The following is a 22,779-nucleotide window of genomic DNA, read 5'->3' on the forward strand; positions in this document are numbered from 1 at the left end:
TCCTCATACTTAAGACTTATTTTCAGCTCAACTACATGATGTATTCCAGACGTATCAGTGCTTCTTGTCACTTTACGGACTGAGGTCTCATTGTCTTCATTATTTCCTTATCAATACTACTGATCCTTTCCCCTGCTCATCCATTAAATCTTGTCTCAAGTGACACCACACTGTTTGTTGTATCCTCATCTGTTTTACCATTCCTGAAATAAGACTGACACTTTTCCAAATTATTGTCCTTGATTTCTTTTCTTCTTCCTGCTGCATGGCAGTTTGTTCTTCTCAGTTTTTTCCCACACCATTTCAAAGTTTTCATTGACACAGAGATATGCTGAATCTGAGTCTGATCTCACATTATCTGCAATTTTATCACACAGTCAAATCACATTAATGTCCTGTGTGTTCCTTATATATTCTCTTCTAAATTATTTTGATTGACACTACATTCTCCAATGTGCTCATTTCTAATGGCACAACATGCTCCAGTGCTCTCACTTCTATTGGCACTGCCAACTCTGATGTATTCACTTATTTTGACACTATATGCTCCAGTGTCCTCACTTCTAGAGGCACTACATATTCCAGTGTGCTCACTTCTATTGGTACTACATGCTCCAGTGTGCTCACTACTATTGGCACTACTTGCACAAATGTGCTCACTTCTATGGGCATTATATGCTCCAGTGTTCTCGCTTCTATTGGCTAAAGTGCTCACTTCAATGGGGACTACATGCTCTAATGTGCTCACTTCTTTTGGCACTGTATGCTCCGGTGTTCTCACTTCTATTGGCACTACATGCTCCTGTGTGTTCATATTTATGGGCACTACATGCTCCAATGTGCTCACTACTATTGGCACTATATGCTCTGATGTGTTCACTTCTACTGGTATTCCATGCTCATCTGTATTCATTTATATTGGCACAACATATTATTAATTTATTTAGTTAGTTACTTATTACAGTTTGTTGACTGCATGGTTAGATTGGTCAGATGACACTTTTCACCCAAGATCAAGGTGAATTATATACTTTTAAAAGTAGCATATAGACACAATAGCAGATTACAATAAAAAAGAAAGAGAAAGATGGTTACATTTGAAGTCAGATATACAGTAAATACACACACACACACACACACACACACACACACACACATATATATATATATATATATATATATCTACACACACGTGTATGGTGTGGGTGTGTATGTATATGTATATGTATATATATATATATATATATATATATATATATATATATATATATATATATACAGTTAGACTTGGACATTAGAATAATTTACATAATTGAGCCTTAGCCTGTATCTCAAATGCATGAGCATTTGGCTTCCTCAGAGAGGGAGTCCTTTAAGTCTTTTTGAAACCTCAATTGTAGTATTATCCTTCACATCAATAGGCATGTGGTTCCAAACTGCAGGTCCTAATCTAGAAAATGCTTTCTCACCAATGGCTAGTTTGAACCTGGGACTGGAGCTAGTAAGAGTATCTAGTTGGCTATTTCCAAGTGTGTAATTTTGTTCTCACAATAGTAATTTCCTACTTACATGGGGACAGTATCCTATTTTAAGAATTTAGAATATATGTTTTCCAAGTAGGAGAGTGGATCTATCTGGTATAGGTAGCCATTTTATTCTTTGAAGTACCTCACAATGATCTGCTCAGTTTTGCTCACTTCTATTTGTATTACACTTCCATCTGCACTACATACTTGTCATGACCCTATGTAAACCCTTACCTCTTCCTACTGCCACTAATTTCTTGCTCTACTACTTCTACCTGCAAACACTTTCAGGGTGGTAAGGCTTAATCGGCTTTACCCCAACTCCTTTTGTAATATGAACAGGTATTAAATTATTTATTTGTGGGTCTATTGTATGTAACATAATTATGTTTATAATTTGTTTTGTATTTCTCAAATCTGTAAACTGTTACAAATTGTCATTTTTTTGGCTTTTTGTCTCTTTATTATTTTTTACTTTGCTTATTCTTATATAATTGTGTAAGCATTTAGAGCTTTTCTCTTCTTATCTCCATAGAAAATGAGATGGAGCTCAATTGGACCAACCTGGTTAACAATTGTCAAATAAAGAAAATAAATAAACATACTCTGATGTGCCCACATGTATTTTCAATGCATACTTCAATGTTCTCATTCTTATTGAATCTCTATATATAACAAACTGCAGATGTGTCACTTGGTCGACATAGAAAACATGCCCTACAACGTGTCAAATATTTATTATATCATGCACAAAATAGATTGACACTCAGTATATCAAAAAAGGAAACAACTTTCCTTTTCTGATGCACTAGTCATAACCTGACCACATTCACTTAAATGTGTCTGAATAGTGGTAGTGTTATAGCAAGGACGTTTTTAAGTTTAGCTGCATGTTAAGGTTAGGAGCAGGGTTAGGGTTAGGAGCAGGGGCAGGATTAGTGTTAGGAGCAGTGGCAGGGGTAGGGTTAGCATGCATTACTAAGGTGTGTAGAGGTGCTTTGCTGAACCAAACAGAAGCTCCACAAAACTCATTCTCATCTACAATTGTTTCATTACAACAACACTGTCTTAGAAAACACTAGAACTTGTAAATGCCTGAGTCTGTGGCTTGTGAAATCTCTGAGTTTCACTCTCTATCTCGACAAAACCAGGACAAAATTTAATCAGCTACTATTCATGTCTATCCAAAGCATTCACGTCAGCCATTGGTGAAAGCATCTCCTCTGTCAACTGGAGTATGGTCTCCCCTTGGTAGGATCTGCTTCAAACACAAATGCTACACACATATAATCAATCACCAATATATTTTGCAGGTTTCTTATTCTCTCTCCCCCTAGGCAACAACACTGCTGCCAAACCCTAGAAAAAGTAAAATGACAGTATAATGACTGCTAGTCAAGCATGCAACTGACATCCTTGTAGGCTCTCAACTATAAAAACTTATATGCAACCAAACATTCTCCGCCTTAGCAGCTAAATTAATACAACCCTCCCCCCCCCGTCCTACATCATCACTCATGCCCATTCAACTCCCTTAATATTAACTCACAAAATGAGTTTTGCTGCATAGATCACTGCCTCTCTTTCCTTTGCACAAAACTCTGGGAATCTAATCCCTCCTTTCTCAGTGAATTATCATCATATGCAGTCTTCCTCACACAATTAAAAATTCATCTTTGAAAACTTGCTAAATGCCAGTGTAAGGCTCCTGGCCACATCACCTAAGCACCCTATATTCTTTCACTGTTCAATAACTTTCTTACTCTCCATATCCTTCTAACTGGAATCACATTTACCTTAACATGTGACTCTCTTCTATATATGGTATATAACATGTACATACCGCATAAGCTGATTTCAACTTCCATCAACTGTATCAAGTAAAGAATTTCTCATACTGGGTGTTTAACTATACTTACACTGTTGCTACCACTTTCTAACCTTGCTGCACACTTTATCTTGCATTAATGCTTTGTCTTATTGTATACTTTAATTGTATTGCTGTACTTTTCTCTGGGTAGAGAGTGAAATTGGCTATTTGTGGTCAGGGATCTACCAGAGTTAACAAATTCAAAGAAATAAGCAAGCTAACAAACAGATAAATAAATAAATGCTTATTTACAGTGTCTCCACTGATTCTTTATCCTAAATCACTGTTGAACAAAATAATCTTTATTTACTATGAAAGAAAAAAATTAAGAGAGTAACTTGTGGCGCTTTGGCCAGAACATAATGTGAAAGGTTAAGATTTTTTTTTGTCATTTTGTAGTAAATATGAGGAGAAAAAATGCAAAAGCACACACATTGATTCTGCCTGGCTGTGATTATCAATTACTTATTTTTAATGGACAGCACTATATACAAGTTTTACATCCAACAACTCACGTGTCCCTGGTTACAAATTACTTGTTAGCTCATGGCTAGCAGTCTGGCACAGGTACATGTCTATAAAGGATAAATAGACCCAACTATGGAAAATATGTTTTTTTTTTTGGGGGGGGGGGGGTATGTTGGCACTTTCTGCACTGTTATGTTCCTGCTTCACTCTGAGTGTTTCATATTATTTTCTAGTCTTTTATACCTCAAATAATTGCCTTACAGCAGCTGCCTTGCTGACAAATTTTGTTTTGTTGTTGAGTTTTTTTGCCTCTCTGATATATTTCAGAGGCACACAGAGCATGATGTGGTAAATGCATTACTGTGTTCCCCTCTCTTGTCTGGTCTTCATTTCAGTACTGTAATCTTTTTCTTCCCTATCTCTGGCAATAGTTAAGTTTGTTATTTGCCTTTTTTTATTTTATTTTTTATTGTGGCAATTTATTGTTTTGTTTAATCACCACATTTAATGTAACAATTTAAGGAATATTTTGGAATGGCTCATAACGTCAGTTGTAGTTTTGCTGAGTAGGAAAACTTATTGAAATTGTGCCCTTTTTTCCATAGTGATGTGATCTGGGAGTTCATGTATTTAAATAAAGAGGATGCAAGTGGTAAAACCCAAACCAAAAGCCTTGGCATAAACAACACTGACAAGAGCAAATTTCGGTGACATCTTTAACTAGACAAAATTGCTGCCAGTGAAAACCTAATTTGAATACTTTTATTATTTTTCTGATTTTGTTCAGGCTAAGAACTGTAGTTCCAAACTACATTTTCTAATTGAAAATGTGAAATTGGTTATTTGTGACTGGTAATACATGCATACAAAGGGTGACTGTAGTATGTAACTAGTCAAACATCTTAGTAGCCATATGGCTAAAATTAGTGAGTTTCTTGATCCCTGGTATATTTTCTAAGTGCACAATTATCTGATATGTAGCTATCCCTTTCTTCTCTTAACTGTTTGTGAATGTCAGAGATGATGTCCCAAACACTAACAGGAAATGTTGCAAGATTTCATAAAAAATTGATATGGATCCTGAAAAAAATGTCTTCAGTCAAGAAAAAAGGGTATTACTATTTAAATAATGAATTACTTGCATGTGGAACTCTTGGGTTTGGTTTATAGGGAAGAAAATGTAGTCTGTGATTTTGAAATTTGGTTGGTGCTATCCTTTGTCACAACCACAGCTAATTTTCCATTCTCCAGTCTCTTCTTTTGCTTAGTTTTCACACATAATCTGCAAACAGATTCACATTTATGATTTTGTTGGTTGCTTTTTTCCTGCTTACACCATATCTGTTCTTTGGTTCAAACCTGCCTTGTTGTGTGCAACTTTATTTTAGAAAGCATCTCAGTCATATTTGCTCCTCTTTAATTCTTGACATAACTTCTAAAGTGAAGACTTTAATTCTACATTAACTTCTGTTTCACTCTTTTTGTTATTATGCTGCTCTTGCCTTCTTATTAATGTTACTTACCAATCTCAAGGCCTAAGATCCTCAAATTGATGTGCTCTTTTTGTTCAGTTCCAGCACTCTTCTCCTTGTAAGTCATAAATGTTCTCATAAGCACACACACACACACACACACACACACACACACACACACACACACACACACACACACACACACACACACACACACACACACACACACAATAATACTGTTATTTGCTGTGTTCCTCTACAAAGTTACCACTACTGGTTTACCACGATAGCAGCATAATGGCATCTAAAGGTGCTTTTATGCTATGCTGATAGTACAGGTCAGTACAATGCAGAACCTTGTATGTGTGTTACAGATTATGAGTCCAGAAGACACGCACATGATCAACAATATGAAGAGAGTAATAATGAGTATGTAACATTCTAAACTGCATTACTCATTCCTGTGTACTGATGTTAACTGCAGTGGCTCACACAATACACAACCAATCCTTGCAGGAAACTCTGGGGATTTTGTCATCAGAAATATATATGTGTGTGTAGTCAGAGTCTCAATGTGTGGTACACAGATTTACCCTGATTCCCATACTGTGTAACCTACAACGTGCATTACAAGTTCATAGGTTCATAGCTGAATAAGATAACTAGTGTTGCAAGCTATTTCAAGCCTAATATTACACATACCTAATTCCAAGGTCTGTATACTACCCTATGGATAATAATTAGTTCTGGGTGGGATAGTGATTATTTCTAGGGAATGTCATTGTATGTTTATAGAAGCCATGTTGTAGGAAGAGTTGTGACTTTACAAATAATACTGGAAAGACTTGTGGGTCTGTAATTACCTGGAATTGTGGCTGGGATGCCATTGTATACTGGCACCACTATGATACTTAGCCAAATGTCCAACATGTAAGCAGTGAAGATGATGCTATTAAATATGTTAAGAATTGGTCAAGCACTGCTATATGTGCGGCTAACCATGAGACAAACAGGTACATTGCCTGAACTCATGTTAGTGATGTTTCTGATCTTCTTTAAAGATGATAGGATTTGGCCAAGAAAGATAATAGTGGGAGGTCTAATTAGGTGGACAATGGTTGACTGAAGCTTTGGTTGGTGGCATGAAGTCGTAGCTGAATTTGTTAGCGAGGATGCTGGCAATGACCTCACTATCAGAGTCAATAGAACTGTGGAATATTAGTTCAGAACAGAAATGAGCAGTGTTTATAAGATTTATTATATATTTGAAGAAAAGCTTTGTGCCTCTGTTTTGAAGAAGTGGAACTTTTTAATTTAAAAATAGCCTTACTTTTTATAATAGATGTCTTAAGATTTTGTTTAATTCATTTTAAATTCCTTTTATAGTAAAGATAAGAGAATATTGTATATAAGGCTAGTATTAAATTCCATGTTTTCCTTATACTTTACAGTTTGTTTCTATGATAAATTCACCTTAATGGTTCATTCTTGCATTTTCCATTGTATTTGCATTTGCAACTGTTTAAATTGGAGCAGACTCTGGAGCTGAAATCAGCAGGAAGGCAAAAGTTATATTGGGGTGGGCACACTGAGATATATTTTAGTCGTCCAAGAAGTATAAGTGATTGACTTTGGAATAGTTCCCAAATACAATAGTATTGGGGGGAGGGTAAGTTGTGTTTGTATCCCTAGTGGGAAAATATATGAGCTACTCAATGGGGATGGCATATACCAAATCTAGAAAAACCCTGTTTGCACTTCACCTGGTTCCCCAATTAATTGAAGGGTAGCAGAAATAACCTACCAGCAGTGCATTGGTTTTGGTAGATATTTGTTTTCTAATCAATTCAGGTTTTAATCATGTTAAATAGGAAACTTGGAATATATCTATAATTAATGAGGAAATGGCAGCTGGTTTTGTTAAGGGTGACCATGATTTCAAGAATCGCAAGGTTGATGTCATACATAATTTTTCATGTGATGAACGTGTTACCGAAAAATACAGAGGCACTTCTGCAGTTCTTGGTGGTTTTGATTGAAGGACTTATGCTAAATGCAGGTACAGAGTGTCATCATTACACTGGAACCAAGTTTTAGTAACAGTTCAAATTTGTGTAAGCTCGAAAGTCAGAAAGGTTTTAAATTCCAAGCCTTAAAAGCAACTACCAACAAAAATATGAGTATAACTTATATCATTCAGCATATTATGTAGGTAATATTCAATGTTTATACATTTTTCTTCCTTTCTGGGCAGCACAATGGTGCAGTGGTTAACATCGTTGCTTACAGCAAGAGGTTCTCAGTTTTCACTCTCAGCTGGGGTGCTTTCTGTGTGGAGTCTGCATGTTCTCCCTGCGTTTGTGTGGGTTTCCTCTGGATGCTCTGGTTTCCTCCCACATTCAAAAGACATGTCCCTGGGCCTCTGCTGAAAATAGGCTCTGTCCTAGTAGGACTTTCTTATCAGCAAATGATAAATAAATAAATTTGCTTACACAAATATTGTTACTCCTCTAAAATTTGTCCACTTCAGTGTTCATATGTTATTAATATGTAGTGGCTCTAGGCTGTGCTTTTGACATGTATCCATGCAAGACGTACTGTATGTTACACTTTTCTTAACAGTTTGAAGAGGCAGTTTTATATCAATTCACGGGTCTATATTAGAACACCGAAAGGAAGAAATATTGAACACTCACATCAGCAAATATACAGGAACTCAATGTTTTTTTTTTTTTTTTTTACTGCAGGGCAGTGAATATCAGAATATTTGCCTGTTCTTCACTGCAGTGCCATCTTGGAGTTGGAATATATATTTAGCGGGGATGGGGGCGGGGGTGAGCCCCCCACAATGGTGATGTCGAGTTTCTGTATTTTCGCTCATGTGAGCATTCAATATTTCTCCCTTTGGGTGTTCTAATATAGACCCTCAAGTCACCCAGATGGCCCTAGAAGAAGGTTAAGAAGCTACATTGTTTAGTTTGGAGGAGTAGCATGTTCCAGTAGATGAACATTCGCTGGGAGATGTATCTATCCCACCAACTTTTCTTTATGCCGTGATGGTAGTTGAAGGATTTTTGTGAATGTGTAGAAGGTCATACAGGGCAGGGTCATTTGAGAATTTCTATGACAGAGGTCACCCATCGAGATTCCGTAAAAGAATGAGAATAGAGATAAGGCTTTAAGGTGTTCTGGAGAGGACATAGAACTTAAGCCCTTATTTTATTAGTGTAGAAATGGTGGGGATCTGTCTTACACTATTATGTATTTGGTCTGATATATGCTGACCACAGCACTATATTTAATTATGGGTCTAAAAATGGTGGTGAAGAGAGAGAGGATACCATCCTTGGATCTATAGGATTTGCCTATGATGATCAGTTAGACTTAGAAGGATTTTGTGATGACCATACAGACATGTTAGCTGAAGGAAAGCTTGTTAACAGCAAAGATGCCCAAGTCCCTAGTAACAGCAATGATTTTGATGAGGTGGCTAATATGTGGTAGGTAGTAGGGTGCATGTGTTTCCCAAATGTCACAATGCTGCACTTTTCTGCATTTAGCCTAAGACTGTGGCTCTGGGACCATGTGTTTGTGCCTGTTAGACCCTGTTAAACGAGCTGGTGTCCTCGTGGGACTTAATGATGGCTGCAAGTTTGAAATCAGTTGCGAACTTCATCAGCCAAAGACCCTTGATGTTACTTTTCACATCAGAGAAATAGATATATAAAAGTGGCAATTCTGGCATGAACTCATGTGGAACTGTAGGACACTGGTAAGGAATCTTTAGGTGAAGAGAGAGTGCTCCCAATCTTGATTTCATGATTTGTACTGTTTGTGAGTTTGCTATCCAGGGAACAATATATCATATGAGTTTACATTTAGTTAATTAGTTAGTTTTACCTGAGTGTGAGATAATAATGCAAGCCTGTGTCTGATCAAGGTATGCTAGTTATACAGTTTGCCCTCAACTAATGCCTTAGAGACTCTTCAAAGACGTTTACAAGGTTAAGCAGGCAGGGACATAGAAGCTACTCTTCACAAACCTACACTGGTTTGAGTGAATGTCTTTTAGGCTGTCAATACCATTGTTCAAGAACTTTATAGTGATGCAGTCCATTGGGTTAAAGGACAAGCAATTAAATATCAGCCTGCAGTTGTTAGGACCAGTGTTGGAGCCTCCCTTATGAAGGGAAATGACCACAGATGTTATCTATGCCTCTGGACTGAAGCCATGAGAGGCTGCTTAAACCCATTTTGAAGTGGGTCTGGAACAATGAGACAGTTCCCGATATGAATGTGCAAAGAACATATACAAAGGAGGCACATCTACAGACTTTAATAACTACGGCCCCATAGTGATTCTCTTCCCCCTCTCCAGATATTAGAGAAATGCATCATATGCAGCTGATTTAATACCTAAACTCAAATAATCTGTTTCAGAAACACAACATGGCTTTAAGCCTCAGCACAGCGCCACTGCTGCTCTATTACATTTTACCAATATAGTGATTGGGAGTTGTTATAATGGTTAGGGTGACTAACTCACAGACACACGGTACAAGGTTTGATTCTCACCTTTAAAAGGGAAATTGGCTAGACTTAAAATGAACAACTAGGGCAGTAAGTCTAGTATCAACTATGACCCTATGAACTATGAAATATGAACCTATAATAAACCAAGATAGAACCAATGGTCTGCTTGTGTCCACCATGTCCTTAGACTTGCCAAAGGCATTTCATACTGTCTCACACCAGTAACTGCTTGCTCAACTCTTCTCAGTAAACGTTTCACAATTCTCCTTATGATGGTTTCATAGTTACCTATCTGGAAGGCAAACAGCTGTTAAATGGCAACAAACCTACTAATCCTTTCAACCAGTTACTACAGGAGTCCCTCAGGGTTCTCTCCTGAGTCGTCTACTATTTAATATATTTAGTATTGACCTCCACACCACCACTTACCAGGCTAGTTTACACAAAAAATATTTCTCCTCTGTAGAAACCTGACTTAAAGAATCAAACCTCCTACTCAACCCCAAGAAAACTAAGTTAATGATTTTTACCTCAAAAAGTTGTCAAAATCAAATGCAAACTTTTACTATAAAGTCAGCCAATAATGCTGTCATTGAAACTCTAACTCACAGTAAACTTAACAGATGACAATCTCAAATATGACCAGCATATACTGCACACTGTTAAATGTACACACCAGAAACTAGGTTCCCTTTATAGGATCAATGGATTACTTACAGATACTGTAAGAAAAACTCTAGCCACCTCCTTCTTATTGCCAACTCTCTTACACACTGCTCCTTTCCAAACAAAATTAAACACTACTCAAAGAAAGAAACTTGCCTCCTGCTACAATAAAATAGCTACATTTGCCACAGTCTCCCTCATACCACCCACCATTGCCATAGCTTAAAACAATGAAACTGATTTAAACTGCACAACTATCTAACGTATTCACAACTAACTGCAGTGCACAAACTCATTCATTATCCTGAAAATGCCCTGCACAACAAAACTTATTGCTAACCTACTGTCCAGCAAGAGACCTCCGCTCTAGTAAAAAATTTTCATTACTTACAGATAAGTCAAATAATGTTGCAGGAGACTTGCTCTATTTCCAATATGTGGAATAATATCCCCACACAAATAAAACTCCCTGACAAACTCAGTAGTTTTAAATTTATTCATCATCCAGAAAATGCCCTGCACTACAAAACTTATTGCTTCCCTACTGTTCAGCAAGGGAATTATGCATAACAAAATAATGTATACTCCCCACTATGGACTAGACTTAAGACTTTCAAGTCCTAAACTACTGCTCTGACCATCTAAACTATACTTTTTCTTCATTGTTGATTTCTGTCTTGTAGGTAGATAACATCAAAGCCATAATCTTATTAATTATATGAAAGGTAATCTTCTGATAAATGCTCTGGTACATTCTTGACATGTGGCTATCTGCCGATATGAGCTACGCATTATATTCTTAGTACTCACGCAGCAACTATTATGACTCAGCATTATAGTGGTGGTTGGCTTTGTCAATAAAATGCAAATATGTTTACTGTTCATACGAATGAGCATTTTGTTCAGTGCTGTTTGGGCAATGAAGCAAGGTGAGCATTTTGGATAAGCTGTGTCTACAAACAAAAATGTTTTTCTTGTACTTCTTTAACAAAATCTTTTTTAAGACTAGTTTCTGTTATAATGCTGTACCTATCAAATCTGCTGGGCATGGTCTGTACTTGTGCCATGTTGCTAAGGCCTAAAACACTTTATATCCATCAGGTCAATACCTTCCCTCCAGGCCTTTAAAACTATTCTGAAAGACTTCCAATCCAAAATCTGACTCGTTCGTGCTCAACCCCCAACATAAACCATATCCCTAAATATAAATAATTACCTCTTCATACCTTGCATCTCCTTCCTCCCCTTCTTCACTCACTTCCTTACTTCAATCAATTTCTCACCCCTGAACCTCTATCCACATATGCATGACCCTATGTTTTTCTCCCACTTCATATTGAAGTTCATGTTTGCATTATACTAACTTATCTTTAATGTTTCTAAACTGGCTAAAATTTCTCTAAATATTAAACATTGTCATAGAAGTTGGTTCTGTTCTTAACCAACATGTTCACATTATATCTAATCTGGTAATAATTGTTTAAAGTATATATCTGTTTTATTTTTATTGTATTATTTTGAAGAGTGTAAAATTGTTGTTCTTAATGTTTTTGTAATACTTCAGAACTTTTTTCCATGGGCCTCCACTGAAAATGGGCACCTACCCAGTCAGACTTTCACAAATGTCAATCCAAATTTCAAAAAAAAAAAATAAATAAATTATATATATATATATATATATATATATATATATATATATATATATACCGATAAATATGCATGTGTCTGTGTATTTACATATCAATATAGATATTTACTCACACACACACACACACACACACACACACACACACACACACACACACACACACACATATAACTATCTAGCTATCTATTTTTCCTGGCCCCTTCCTGACCCCATAGAGCTTCAGGTTGTTCTCCCTACCTTCTTTGATCATCTGTCTGTGATTTCCCCCAAATGACACCTTCTTGAGTACCTCAGACATGTCCCTTCACCAAGTGGGCTCCCAGACTCCACTGTAAATCAACCTCAGTGGTACTTAGTGTTTAGGTCTGGGGATGGTGGGATCTGGGGGGGGGGGGCAATAAGTAAGGAACCTGGGAGACATCATTTTCACACTTACTGGTCATTGCCCTTAGCTGTGGAGATGGCTAGTGAAATGATGTCAGTACATATCTGCCACCCCTAATGTTAGTCTGAGATTGCACAAATATCAGATTTATCCCTCCCTGTCCTCCAGGATAGGAGAGCAATCTTCTGGCTACTTCATCATATCCCCTTGCCAACCTTTCCAGTGCCATAAGTCTGTTCCATAGCATGGGGGGTTGCCACCAATGCAAATGGCCACCCTGCCTCTCTAATATGATGCTGGCTATAATGGAGTATGTTTTGCCATAGCTAAGGGAAACATTATAGAAGGAAGATTAGATTCAAAGACATGGTTGCTTCTTTTTATAGACATGTGTTTTAACAGTAAATAATGCAATTTAAAAAAGTACAGTTACCAATTTAAAGTAGAGTAGAGCCATACTTTAAAGAAATATCACTGAATACCACTTTTCAGCATTCTTTAATAGCTTCATTTGGTCAGTTTGCATATTACAGACTGACTTCTGCATTACTTCTTATGCATGAAAGCAATCGCAAGGCTAAAAGAGATACAACATAATATATATTTGTCTGTTTTGGGAAGTAAAATATATGTCTGTTTTGGGAATTGATAAGTAATGTCAAAAGCCTTAGAAAACTATTTTTCCCTTTTGCAATGTTTTCAGCATTGTGTTACTTTATGTCTGATTATCATGCACTGATAGTCTGTAGACATTTAATTCACTATTCTGAGTTATATAAACTATGTAAAGTTAAACATAATTATCTACATTTGTTTAAAACTACTGTCTTTTCACTAAATTGCAACAGATTACACAGCAGACATATTACATACAACATGCAATACCAAGAGCTGATATATTCCCACTGCTCGTTTAAATGTTAAGCAGGGTACAACATCTCAGATATTTCTCTACTGCTATTAAAATATTAAGTGAAATTTGTCTGAAATGTGCATCTCAAAACATATTCTTGTAGCAGTTAAGAAATCTTTGTCTCCCATGCTGGAAAAAGGTGTAAGTAATACATTATTTCTTTCTGCCACCTACTGTACAAAATTGAAAATACACCCAGGAAAGAGAAAGGCAATATCTGCAGTAAGGAAACATCTGGTTCCCTTAACTAAAGTGTACATCAAGTATATTTTAACATCAGTTACTTTTAGTAAAATGAATGAGTCTTCATGAAAAAATAGTAAATACTAAAAATCAAGTTATGCATCATATTATGTTGCAGTAAAAATGTAAATGGATGTGCGAGTGAGCAAGTACTGTTTAGCACCCTTCAGGACTCATGCTTGATAAGGCCTCATATACTGCATAGTGATTTATTAACTAAAAGTGATTTTATAAGCAAGGTAATATATCCATATTTGTATTTAACTGAAATAATGTTTTCATAGCTTTACATTTACTATAGATCATGAATTATTTCTCTCTATCTCTCTAGCTTTACTCTCCTCTGTCCTGCAATTTCAACTGATATACCTAATCAAGCACATTTTCTTCTGCTATATTTCTATATTTGAAAAAAATAACTACTTTCAGAGTATGTTTTTGTCATATATCTTCATAGTTAGAAATTTTCTGCCCAAGAGAGAACCATGGAAATTACATTCTGGACTATAAAGTCGGTAAAACTATCATACATTATCATTCCCAAAAGCTTGTATAAAGTTACATAACACATTTAATAATAATATAATTCAGGATTCCTAGTCTGTGTTCTGCATCACAAATAAGTGAATCATATTATATATGCTGAAATAAAAGTAGTAGGTAACATTAACAATATTTCACTTGTCTTTAACAACACTTACCAAAAAAATAACAAACTCAATTATTAAATCCTAGATAAACACCATTAATACTTCAATTGCTGTCTGAACATTTATTCATTGTTGTATGGTTATATTATTTTCTCCTCCACAGTTTGGGGGCAAAGAATTCACATCTTTCTGAAAAAATACTATATTTGACAAACTGTGTCCTTTTGTTTCAGATTGTCTTATGAGACACTGACAGACTATAACTTTCATGACTGTAATATACATCTGTAATATACAGTAAAACATGTTGCAGTTAGCAAATAAAGCTAACACTTTTACACAGTCCTCTTAAATTCGACATGTTATTCTACTAACTGCATAAAGCTTAATAGGGCCTTTTAAAATAATAAAGTAATGTGTTACCTTCTTTTAATAACATTAAAAGTACCATAGTTGTCCAGGAACAAAGGTTTGAAAGATCCATTGCATTTAGGAAAAGAGAGAGCTCTAAAGTGTACAGGTGGAGAGTACAGCTAGCAGTTCTTGGTCAGCAGGCTATTCAAGCTGGTTCTGAGAAGCTATAGTATCCTGTGTAAATACAGTCCATGTTTGAGGGTATGAGATGCCCGAAGGAAGAGTTCTGAAGATTTAAAGGCTGTTGAGTAAACATACAGAAAGAAAAAAGTGCACCACCTCAGAGAGTTTAGTACCACTCCCTCATTCTCTGTAACTGTAGCTTCAGTAAATTCTTGTCCACGCCCTTTGGAAAGCTCTATCCCCAGGCACATTGCCTGTTGGCTCATCACTTTAATCCAGATATCATCCAGTACACCCACTACACATACCAGATCTTCAAGTTATCAAAAAATGCAGCATATATGTGTGTGCGTGTATATGTATGTTTGTGGGGAGTGTGTGTGTGTGTGTGTGTGTGTGTGTGTGTGTGTGTGTGTGTGTGTGTGTGTGTGTGTGTGTGTGTGTGTGTTTGTAAAAATATGTCATTAGTACACATCTGCCTCAGCTATCCCTCTTTGTACTTTCCAGCAATACCAGAGTTCCTATCTAATACATAAAGCAAGTAGTACACATGTTTGTGGACCTTAATATGTTAAATAGTAGGACCATGTAAGACTAATATATCGCTATATAACTTGTAAACATTGGTTCTAGATGATTGTCACTGTCAAAGTGGCACTATGACCACGTGCAAAAAATGAGAAAAAAGGGGTTATGGATATATGTGTGTGTGTGTGTGTGTGTGTGTGTGTGTGTGTGTGTGTGTGTGTGTGTGTGTGTGTGTGTGTGTGTGTGTGTGTGTGTGTGTGTGTGTGTGTGTATGTGTGTGTGTGTGTGTGTGCAGAGATACACACACACACAAGCATGCACGCACACACACACATACACAAATGCACCCACATACACATACATATATATTTACAGAGTCTCAGAAGGGTAGTAGGGTTACAGGAGAGTGACAGAGAAAGAAGATAACACATAGGCTATGGACTACCAGAACTTTGGAATACAACTGTTGCTTACATAAAGTTGAGTGAATATTTTTGGAGTAAAGAAATGCTTAAATAAATGAAAGTGTTGGGATATGAAGTTCCCAGGCTACAGCATGTGCAGAAGAGACTGGAAGGACACAGATTAGGATTATATATGATGTAAAGCACAGCTTGATCTCAAAATAAAAAGAAGACGAGAGGATGGGTATATGTTACTGCTCAAGTTGGGAAGGACACCTGGGATAAATTGTACACTGTCACGTAATAAAGACCACTGGATTCTTGTGAAGCACAGGATAGCAATCTTTGGAAAGATAAAGGCAAGGGTCAATGCATATATTGAAACAAAAGGATGATAACTATGGAAGACTTCCATCTTAAATTGTTCAGAGATCAGCTTGGAATTGTTACCATCACCCAGTCAATGAACAAGGGACTAATAGCTGAGATATTGTTAGATGCAGGTTTCAATATTATAGAGAAAAGCACAAGGAAGAAAAACAATCTGTTTCTATAAAAATGGAATGGAAAAAAGAAGCAGAAGTGAGGGAACCTTCAGAAAGCAGTGATCATGCACTGAGGTGCTCTACTTAATAACAGCAGAATGGAGGGAGGACACTATCAGATGTGGGACTACAGGAGGGTGGACTTTCATTGAACTCTCAGGAAAGAGGGAATCTGAAAACAAGGGTTAGAAAGCTATGTGAGATCATAAAAGCATAGGAGGAAAGTATTAGTAGGGAAATGAAACCTGGTAGGAAATTGCAGCTAGTAATGGGGAATGTGGAAATGACAAGGACTACAAATGGGGAATATGGAGATGACAAGGACAATGCAAGAACTCGAAATAAGGAAGGCTGAGGAGAAGATTAGAAGATGTGACAGCACAGAAATGGGCTAGCAATAGAAATAATGCAGAAACAGCTCAAAATAACAAAAAGAGTTAGTGAGACAAGTGAAGAACAGGGCAGAAAAAACTTCTTCAAACACAAAGGGGGAATTGAGGTAAGGCAAAAAGTGGCAATCTTTGCAAAAGTAGGAAGAAGACATGAAGAAACAAAAGTTCAAAATGAAGTATTGAATTTATTTTTGCTTCAGTGCTGCTTTTGAGGGGATGGAGTTAGGAGAGGTCAGATGGATGGTAAGTTAACCAAAGCATAAGGGAAATAACTGGTGCAGTTCAAAAGTGGTGCAGGGCACAGCAGGCATATGCTTCCTTAAGTATTAAAAGAACTAGCAGAGGAACATGAGAACCAAACAGCCACTTGGAGGTTTGTCTGGCATATTGTTAAAGACTAGCAAGATACCACTGAATTTAAGAAGGGCTGCAGTGGTGTGCCTACAAAATACTACAAGAAGCTTACAAGGGAACATAGGAATGAATGGCTGAAGTCAGCTCAACCATTCTAGGGTGAGGCTAGTGGTCTGACCTGTTGTAAGACCAGCACATATTGGATAGTGAGGACCATAACATGCAGTGTATAGAATAGGGAAGCATGCTTATGTCTGTCAATCTGCCTCTTGGTCCAGGTTTCATGAAGCCTGTAGAACAACTTACAAAGTCATAGGTGGCCATTGTGTCTGCAGGTGAGCATGTAAGCTAAGGGGAGGAGAAAAACAGAAAACAGAAAATCCACCAGGCTGCCTAGATGACAGATGTGCCACATCTGGCTCAATTGCATGATAATGACAGGACCTAGTTTATCAACTGGTGTGGCAACAGAAAAAAAGATAAAAATTAAAGCAAAAAAGGGCCCATGAAAAATAAGCTGTTCATCCAAACACTGGTTCCAGGAATATCTCAGTCTATCAGAGAGGTTTAGCGGTAAAACTTCTGTTTCACTTCTTCAGGGCCTACAGTTCACTTCTGAACTCTGTCCATCCTCTCTGTTTAACACAGTCTGCTTGTGCCAGTGTGCATTTTATCCAGGTGCTTTCCTCCCACCAGTCATAATCATGCAAGTTGATTGGTTAAACTGCACAAATGCCATAAAAGTATGTTCTCAAGGACAAAGTAGTTTCATGCAAACATGCTATTTCAGCAAAAAAAAAAAGATTTCTTAGGTATTGAAAGCTCCCATCCACCCCCCATTAGCCCGTGTGGGAGATTATCCTTTCAACATTCCCTTACTTTGTTATTCTCATGCTGACACCACTGCAGCTGGGAGAAAGAGCTATCACAAAAAATGTTCTACTATTTCTCTGAAAATATCAAAGCTAACACAACTTGGCGTAAATCTGTATCTCATCAGGTGAGTGGCTAACTGGCTCATCGACAGGACCCACAAGGTCAAAATAGGCACCTCCACCTCTGATAGCAGATCTGTCACTAGTGAAGTTCCCCAGGGATATGTCCTGGGACCCCTATGATTTGGCATCTATTTCTCAGAGGTCCAGACAAAGACAAAAGGCCTGTGGCTAATCAAGTTTGCAGACGACTGTAGGTTGGGTGGTGTCATTGACTCCCCAAATTATGTTAACATACTGCAAGAGGGTCTTACAGCAACTAATAAATGGCCAAAGCCATGGCCTCAAGTTAAATGCAAAAAAATGTATCATCATACTATTTAGCAAAAACACAGCCCCTACTGATTACCACACCAATGGCAACCTCCTAATCACACAACCTGTGATGAGAAACCTGGGCACTCAGGTTAACAATATCACATTCGCCCATCATGTAGCAGCAGTAGTCAGAAAAGCCATTTACTTGGTTCCTCTCATAAATAAAGGGATTGCATCCATAAAAAAAGGAGGTTATTATCTCTCTATACACCTCCCTCATTAGACCAACAATTGAGTATTTCCCCCTGTTAGGTATGTACCTCACCAAACATTTGCACCAACTGGAAAGGCCACAGAAATACCTCACAAAGAGAATCCATGGCCTTCAACACCTGTCCTATGTGGACAGGCTCAAATCACTATCACTCTACTTGGTATCATACAGATTGCTATGGTGTGATCTATGTCTCGCCTACAAGGCAATCTTGGACCCTGCCCTTCTAGAGATGCTCCATATCCACAAGTCTAACTCCTTAAGCATTACCCGCTCAAAAGGCCTGAATTTAATATGCAACCTCAACAAAACCTGCTGGAGAGACAGGTTTGTCTCCCAGAGGCTGCTCCACCTCTGGAATACACTTGCCATACATGTAAAACAGAGTACTTCACTGACCCTCTTCAAGCACAACCATGATGAGTGGATGGGAAGCCACAAATTTGTCCCAGGGGTTCCACCTGTGTCCCTCATTGACAGGGGCAACAGGTGCTGACTGAGGTTTCTTTTTTGAGGATAAACTCTTGGCTAGGCTTGTAAAGGCCCCAGAGCCATTAGCCTAGTAATGTCTTATGATCCTATGATAATTTACTGATGTCTTGAAGTACACATCAAGTAATGATACACTATCCTTGACATGTAGTTATCCCATGTAGCGAGCAATTACTTAAAGCAAATGCATCACTGAGCATATCAAAAATGAGCAATGCAGGATCAAACAGATGAAACATGAATGTGAGCGCAAACAGATGGTAGCTGGTATGCAAACAGATGGTAGTTGGTATGCAAACAGATGGTAGTTGTGCTTCAGTACAGAGAAATAAACAATAATATACTTTGGAATCAACAACATAAGGGACAGCTGTGCAGTTCGAGGTATAGTAAGTGGATGTACAGCAGATAAAAATTACCTGGAAGTTATTATGTTCCCACTAATGAAATAGTGGGAGGAAAAAAGAAAATGTGCTATTAAAGATATTAAGAAGAGTAACCTCGTGAGAAGTGGAGATTATGCAGTTATGCTGCCACTTTTCTGTGTAGAATTCTGACATTCAGTTAAAGAAAGAAAGCTGGGAAAACAGAAGTAGCTCAAGAAAGATCTTCTAGGAAGAAAAGAAGAAGATAATGTCCAGGACAACAGTATGGATGATTAAAGCTGAGAATATGTACTCTGGATGAAAGAACAGAAATGGAACATTAAGTATACAGAAACCATTGAGGAAGCAGGTGAGAGGAATGGAGTTCAAGAGCAATGAGTCACAGGGCAAAAGTGTTTAGATGCATTTTATGGTACCCTTGATGGGCAGTGTCAAAATTATGGCTCACTTCTAAAGTAGTTTAGGGGTGATAAAGGGGAGGGGGCTGTTGAACAAGGAATGCCCAGGAACTAAAGTGTAATTGTTGGCATCTATATGAATAGTTGGTGCACAGGGCAACAGAGCTGGTACACTTGCATTCTGAAGTCCTGAGTGATTCCCAAAGATCTTTATACAATGGAGAAGGGTCACAAACATGGTCTTATTTCATTACGTAAAAGATGTACTCCATGAATTCAAAGAGCCCTCCTTCTGATTTTATGCAGTTCAGCAAGGTGGCACTATAGGATAACCTTCTGTTCCTCATGGGGTAACATACAAGATAACTTTTTTAATTTCTCCAAATCTTTTGGGTGTCTAATACTGTAATGGGAATGGACACCATTCCTAAGTCAAAGTATGATTAAAGTTCATGAAATTAGTATTGTTTCACTCTTTGATGTCAGCCAGTAGTGCTCTTCGCAGCACCCACAATGTGCCCAGTAATGACTCCTTTTGCAATTCGTACAGAGTTACATGGATTGGTAGCACATCTAAATATGATTGCAGACTCTTTTTTTTTTATAAGACCTGTTGCTCCAACTTCTATTGAAACTGTCTGGGTATCTTTCTTCGACATTGCTCTCATTTCTGCATGCAGATCCTGATATTTTATAACTTGTGTCTCTCTGTACGCAAGACACTGTAGTCACTGATTGTGGCAATTTCAATGAGCAATGCTACTTTTGTCTTCTTTTCTTGGACCACTATATCAGGTTTTCTAGCATCTATCTTTGAACTGTTGGTAATAGATGATCCCATGTGATATAAAGTTCATAATTTTCTATGATGCTTTGTGGCTCATGTTTCAAGTGTTTTTCAGCCACTTCAATACCATAATATTTGCACAATCCCCGGTGCAACAGTCTTGCCACATTATTATGCCTTTCAATATTTAGTCCTTCTGCCGTTAGTATGTCGCAACCAGCAACAAGGTGTGCGATTGTTTCCAATTCAGTTTTACAAAATCTACATTTGTCTCTTTCTCCCATATGTTCAATGGACTTTATAAACCAATGTGCATGCAGCCCACTGTCTTGGGCCATCAATATTAGCCTTTCATCTCTTGGTTTGAATTCGCCTCTCCTCAACCATTCCTGCATTTATTCCTGATCAACAAGAGGTTCTTCCAGATGTTTTCTATACTTGCAACTATATTTATGCTTTTTCCACATTTCTTGCCTTCTCATCTGGTCCCTCTCCTTATATTCTTTCTTTTGTTTTTTTTTGGCACATTTAGCTGCTGCCTGATTTTTATTTACTACTAGTTTGATTGCCATTCCTGCTTGAATCTGATATGCTTCTGCTAGATTAAGCAGAGACGTCATCTTAGATTTATTCTCCTCATGTTTCAAAACTTTCACTACATTTGGGTCTTGTGAGGTCAGCAGATATGTGTGGAGTCCAATGATTGCAGATCTATACATATAATTAATTTCAAGATCTATGCATATAATTAATTTCAAGGAGGCCCATCCCTCCTTAGGAACAGGGAATATATAATCTTGGTATGCACTGATTTTTATAAATCATTTGGTGAGCATGAAGCATCTTTCTTGTTTTCCTATCTAATCTATCCAACACGTTTTGGGGCCAATCAATCACTCCAAAACTGTAAGTTAATACAGGAAGAGCAAATTGGTTTATAGCCTGGATTTTGTTCCTAGATGTCAGTGCTGTTTTCAGGATTAATTTAAGTCTTCTGAAGTATTCCTTACTAATTTTTTTTTGCATTTGTTCATGTTTTATTGTTGATCCTTCATCAATTCCCAAATATTTATACACTCCCTCTTGCTCAAGTTTTTTTTATATCACATTCTTGTCCCAAACTGATGTTTTCCTGGTGCTGCAGTTTTCCTGTCTAAAGGTTGTTTTTGCACACTTGTCAAGACCAAATGACATTCTTATGTCATCTGAAAAAGTTTTGACAACCTGCAGCTGTGCTTTCAGTTCCTCATCTGATGAGCTGTACAGTTTTAAATGATCAACAAAGAGAAGATGAGAAGTCTTTACACATTTATTGTTTTCTAGGAGCCAAATTGCAGCCATGGCCTAAGTTGTTAAGTAAACAACTTAATGGGTTAATGGCAAGGCAGAATAGCAATGGTTACAGAGAGTAACCCTGGAATTCCCCCCTTAGAATTTTTATCCCTGGGATAATCATCTGTCCTTTATTATGCCTTAATTGCAAAGTGGTCTGCCACTGTTTCTTGGTCACTGTAATGTAGTCGATCAGTGTAGGGTGTATCTTCTACATTTTTAACCACTCTTTTATCCATGAATGTGGGATACTATCAAATGCTTTTATATAGTCAATCCATGCCATACTTAAATTCTTCCTCTTTTTACAGTTGTCCAGTATGACTTTATTTAACAACAAATGATCCTTTGTTCCATATGACTTTCTTTTATTGCCCTTTTGTTCTACTGCCATAATTGAGTTTTCTTCTAAATGACTATAAACTCTGTCGGTATCAATTCCCATGTATAGTTTATACGTCGTTGAAAGGCAAGTTACTGGTCTATAATTGTTAGGGTAGCTTGCAGGTTCACTCTTAAGAAGGAGCATTGTTTTGCCTGTTGTTAGCCAGGTTGGTGTTTGTTCAATGTGCGCATATAAATAGTTCTTACTCGTGGCTAAATCCTCCTGCAAAGATGTTAATACTTTCAGCAAAAAGTTAGGTGCTACATCTGGGCCTGGGGTTTTTGCAATTAGAGGCTTTTCTTAACTTTGTCTCAATCTCTCTGGCTGTTACTTCATCC

At 37.4% G+C, this 22,779-nt stretch overlaps 1 protein-coding gene across 1 annotated transcript in view; it reads right to left on the reverse strand.

Moving 5' to 3' along the window:
- The window catches only part of LOC122791249 (endothelin-1-like), a 254,621-nt gene extending 239,568 nt beyond the window's left edge, over positions 1 to 15,053 (reverse strand). Inside the window, exon 1 of the mRNA XM_044058956.1 lies at positions 14,798 to 15,053. Within this exon, the coding sequence (XP_043914891.1) occupies positions 14,798 to 14,858 (61 nt within the window). The 5' untranslated portion in view covers positions 14,859 to 15,053. The remainder of the gene's footprint in view (positions 1 to 14,797) is intronic.
- Between the last annotated feature and the right edge of the window lie 7,726 nt (positions 15,054 to 22,779).

The sequence above is a fragment of the Protopterus annectens genome, chromosome 1.part0 (assembly GCF_019279795.1).
Source record: "Protopterus annectens isolate FY-2018-M chromosome 1.part0, PAN1.0, whole genome shotgun sequence".
Classification (NCBI taxonomy): domain Eukaryota; kingdom Metazoa; phylum Chordata; order Ceratodontiformes; family Protopteridae; genus Protopterus; species Protopterus annectens.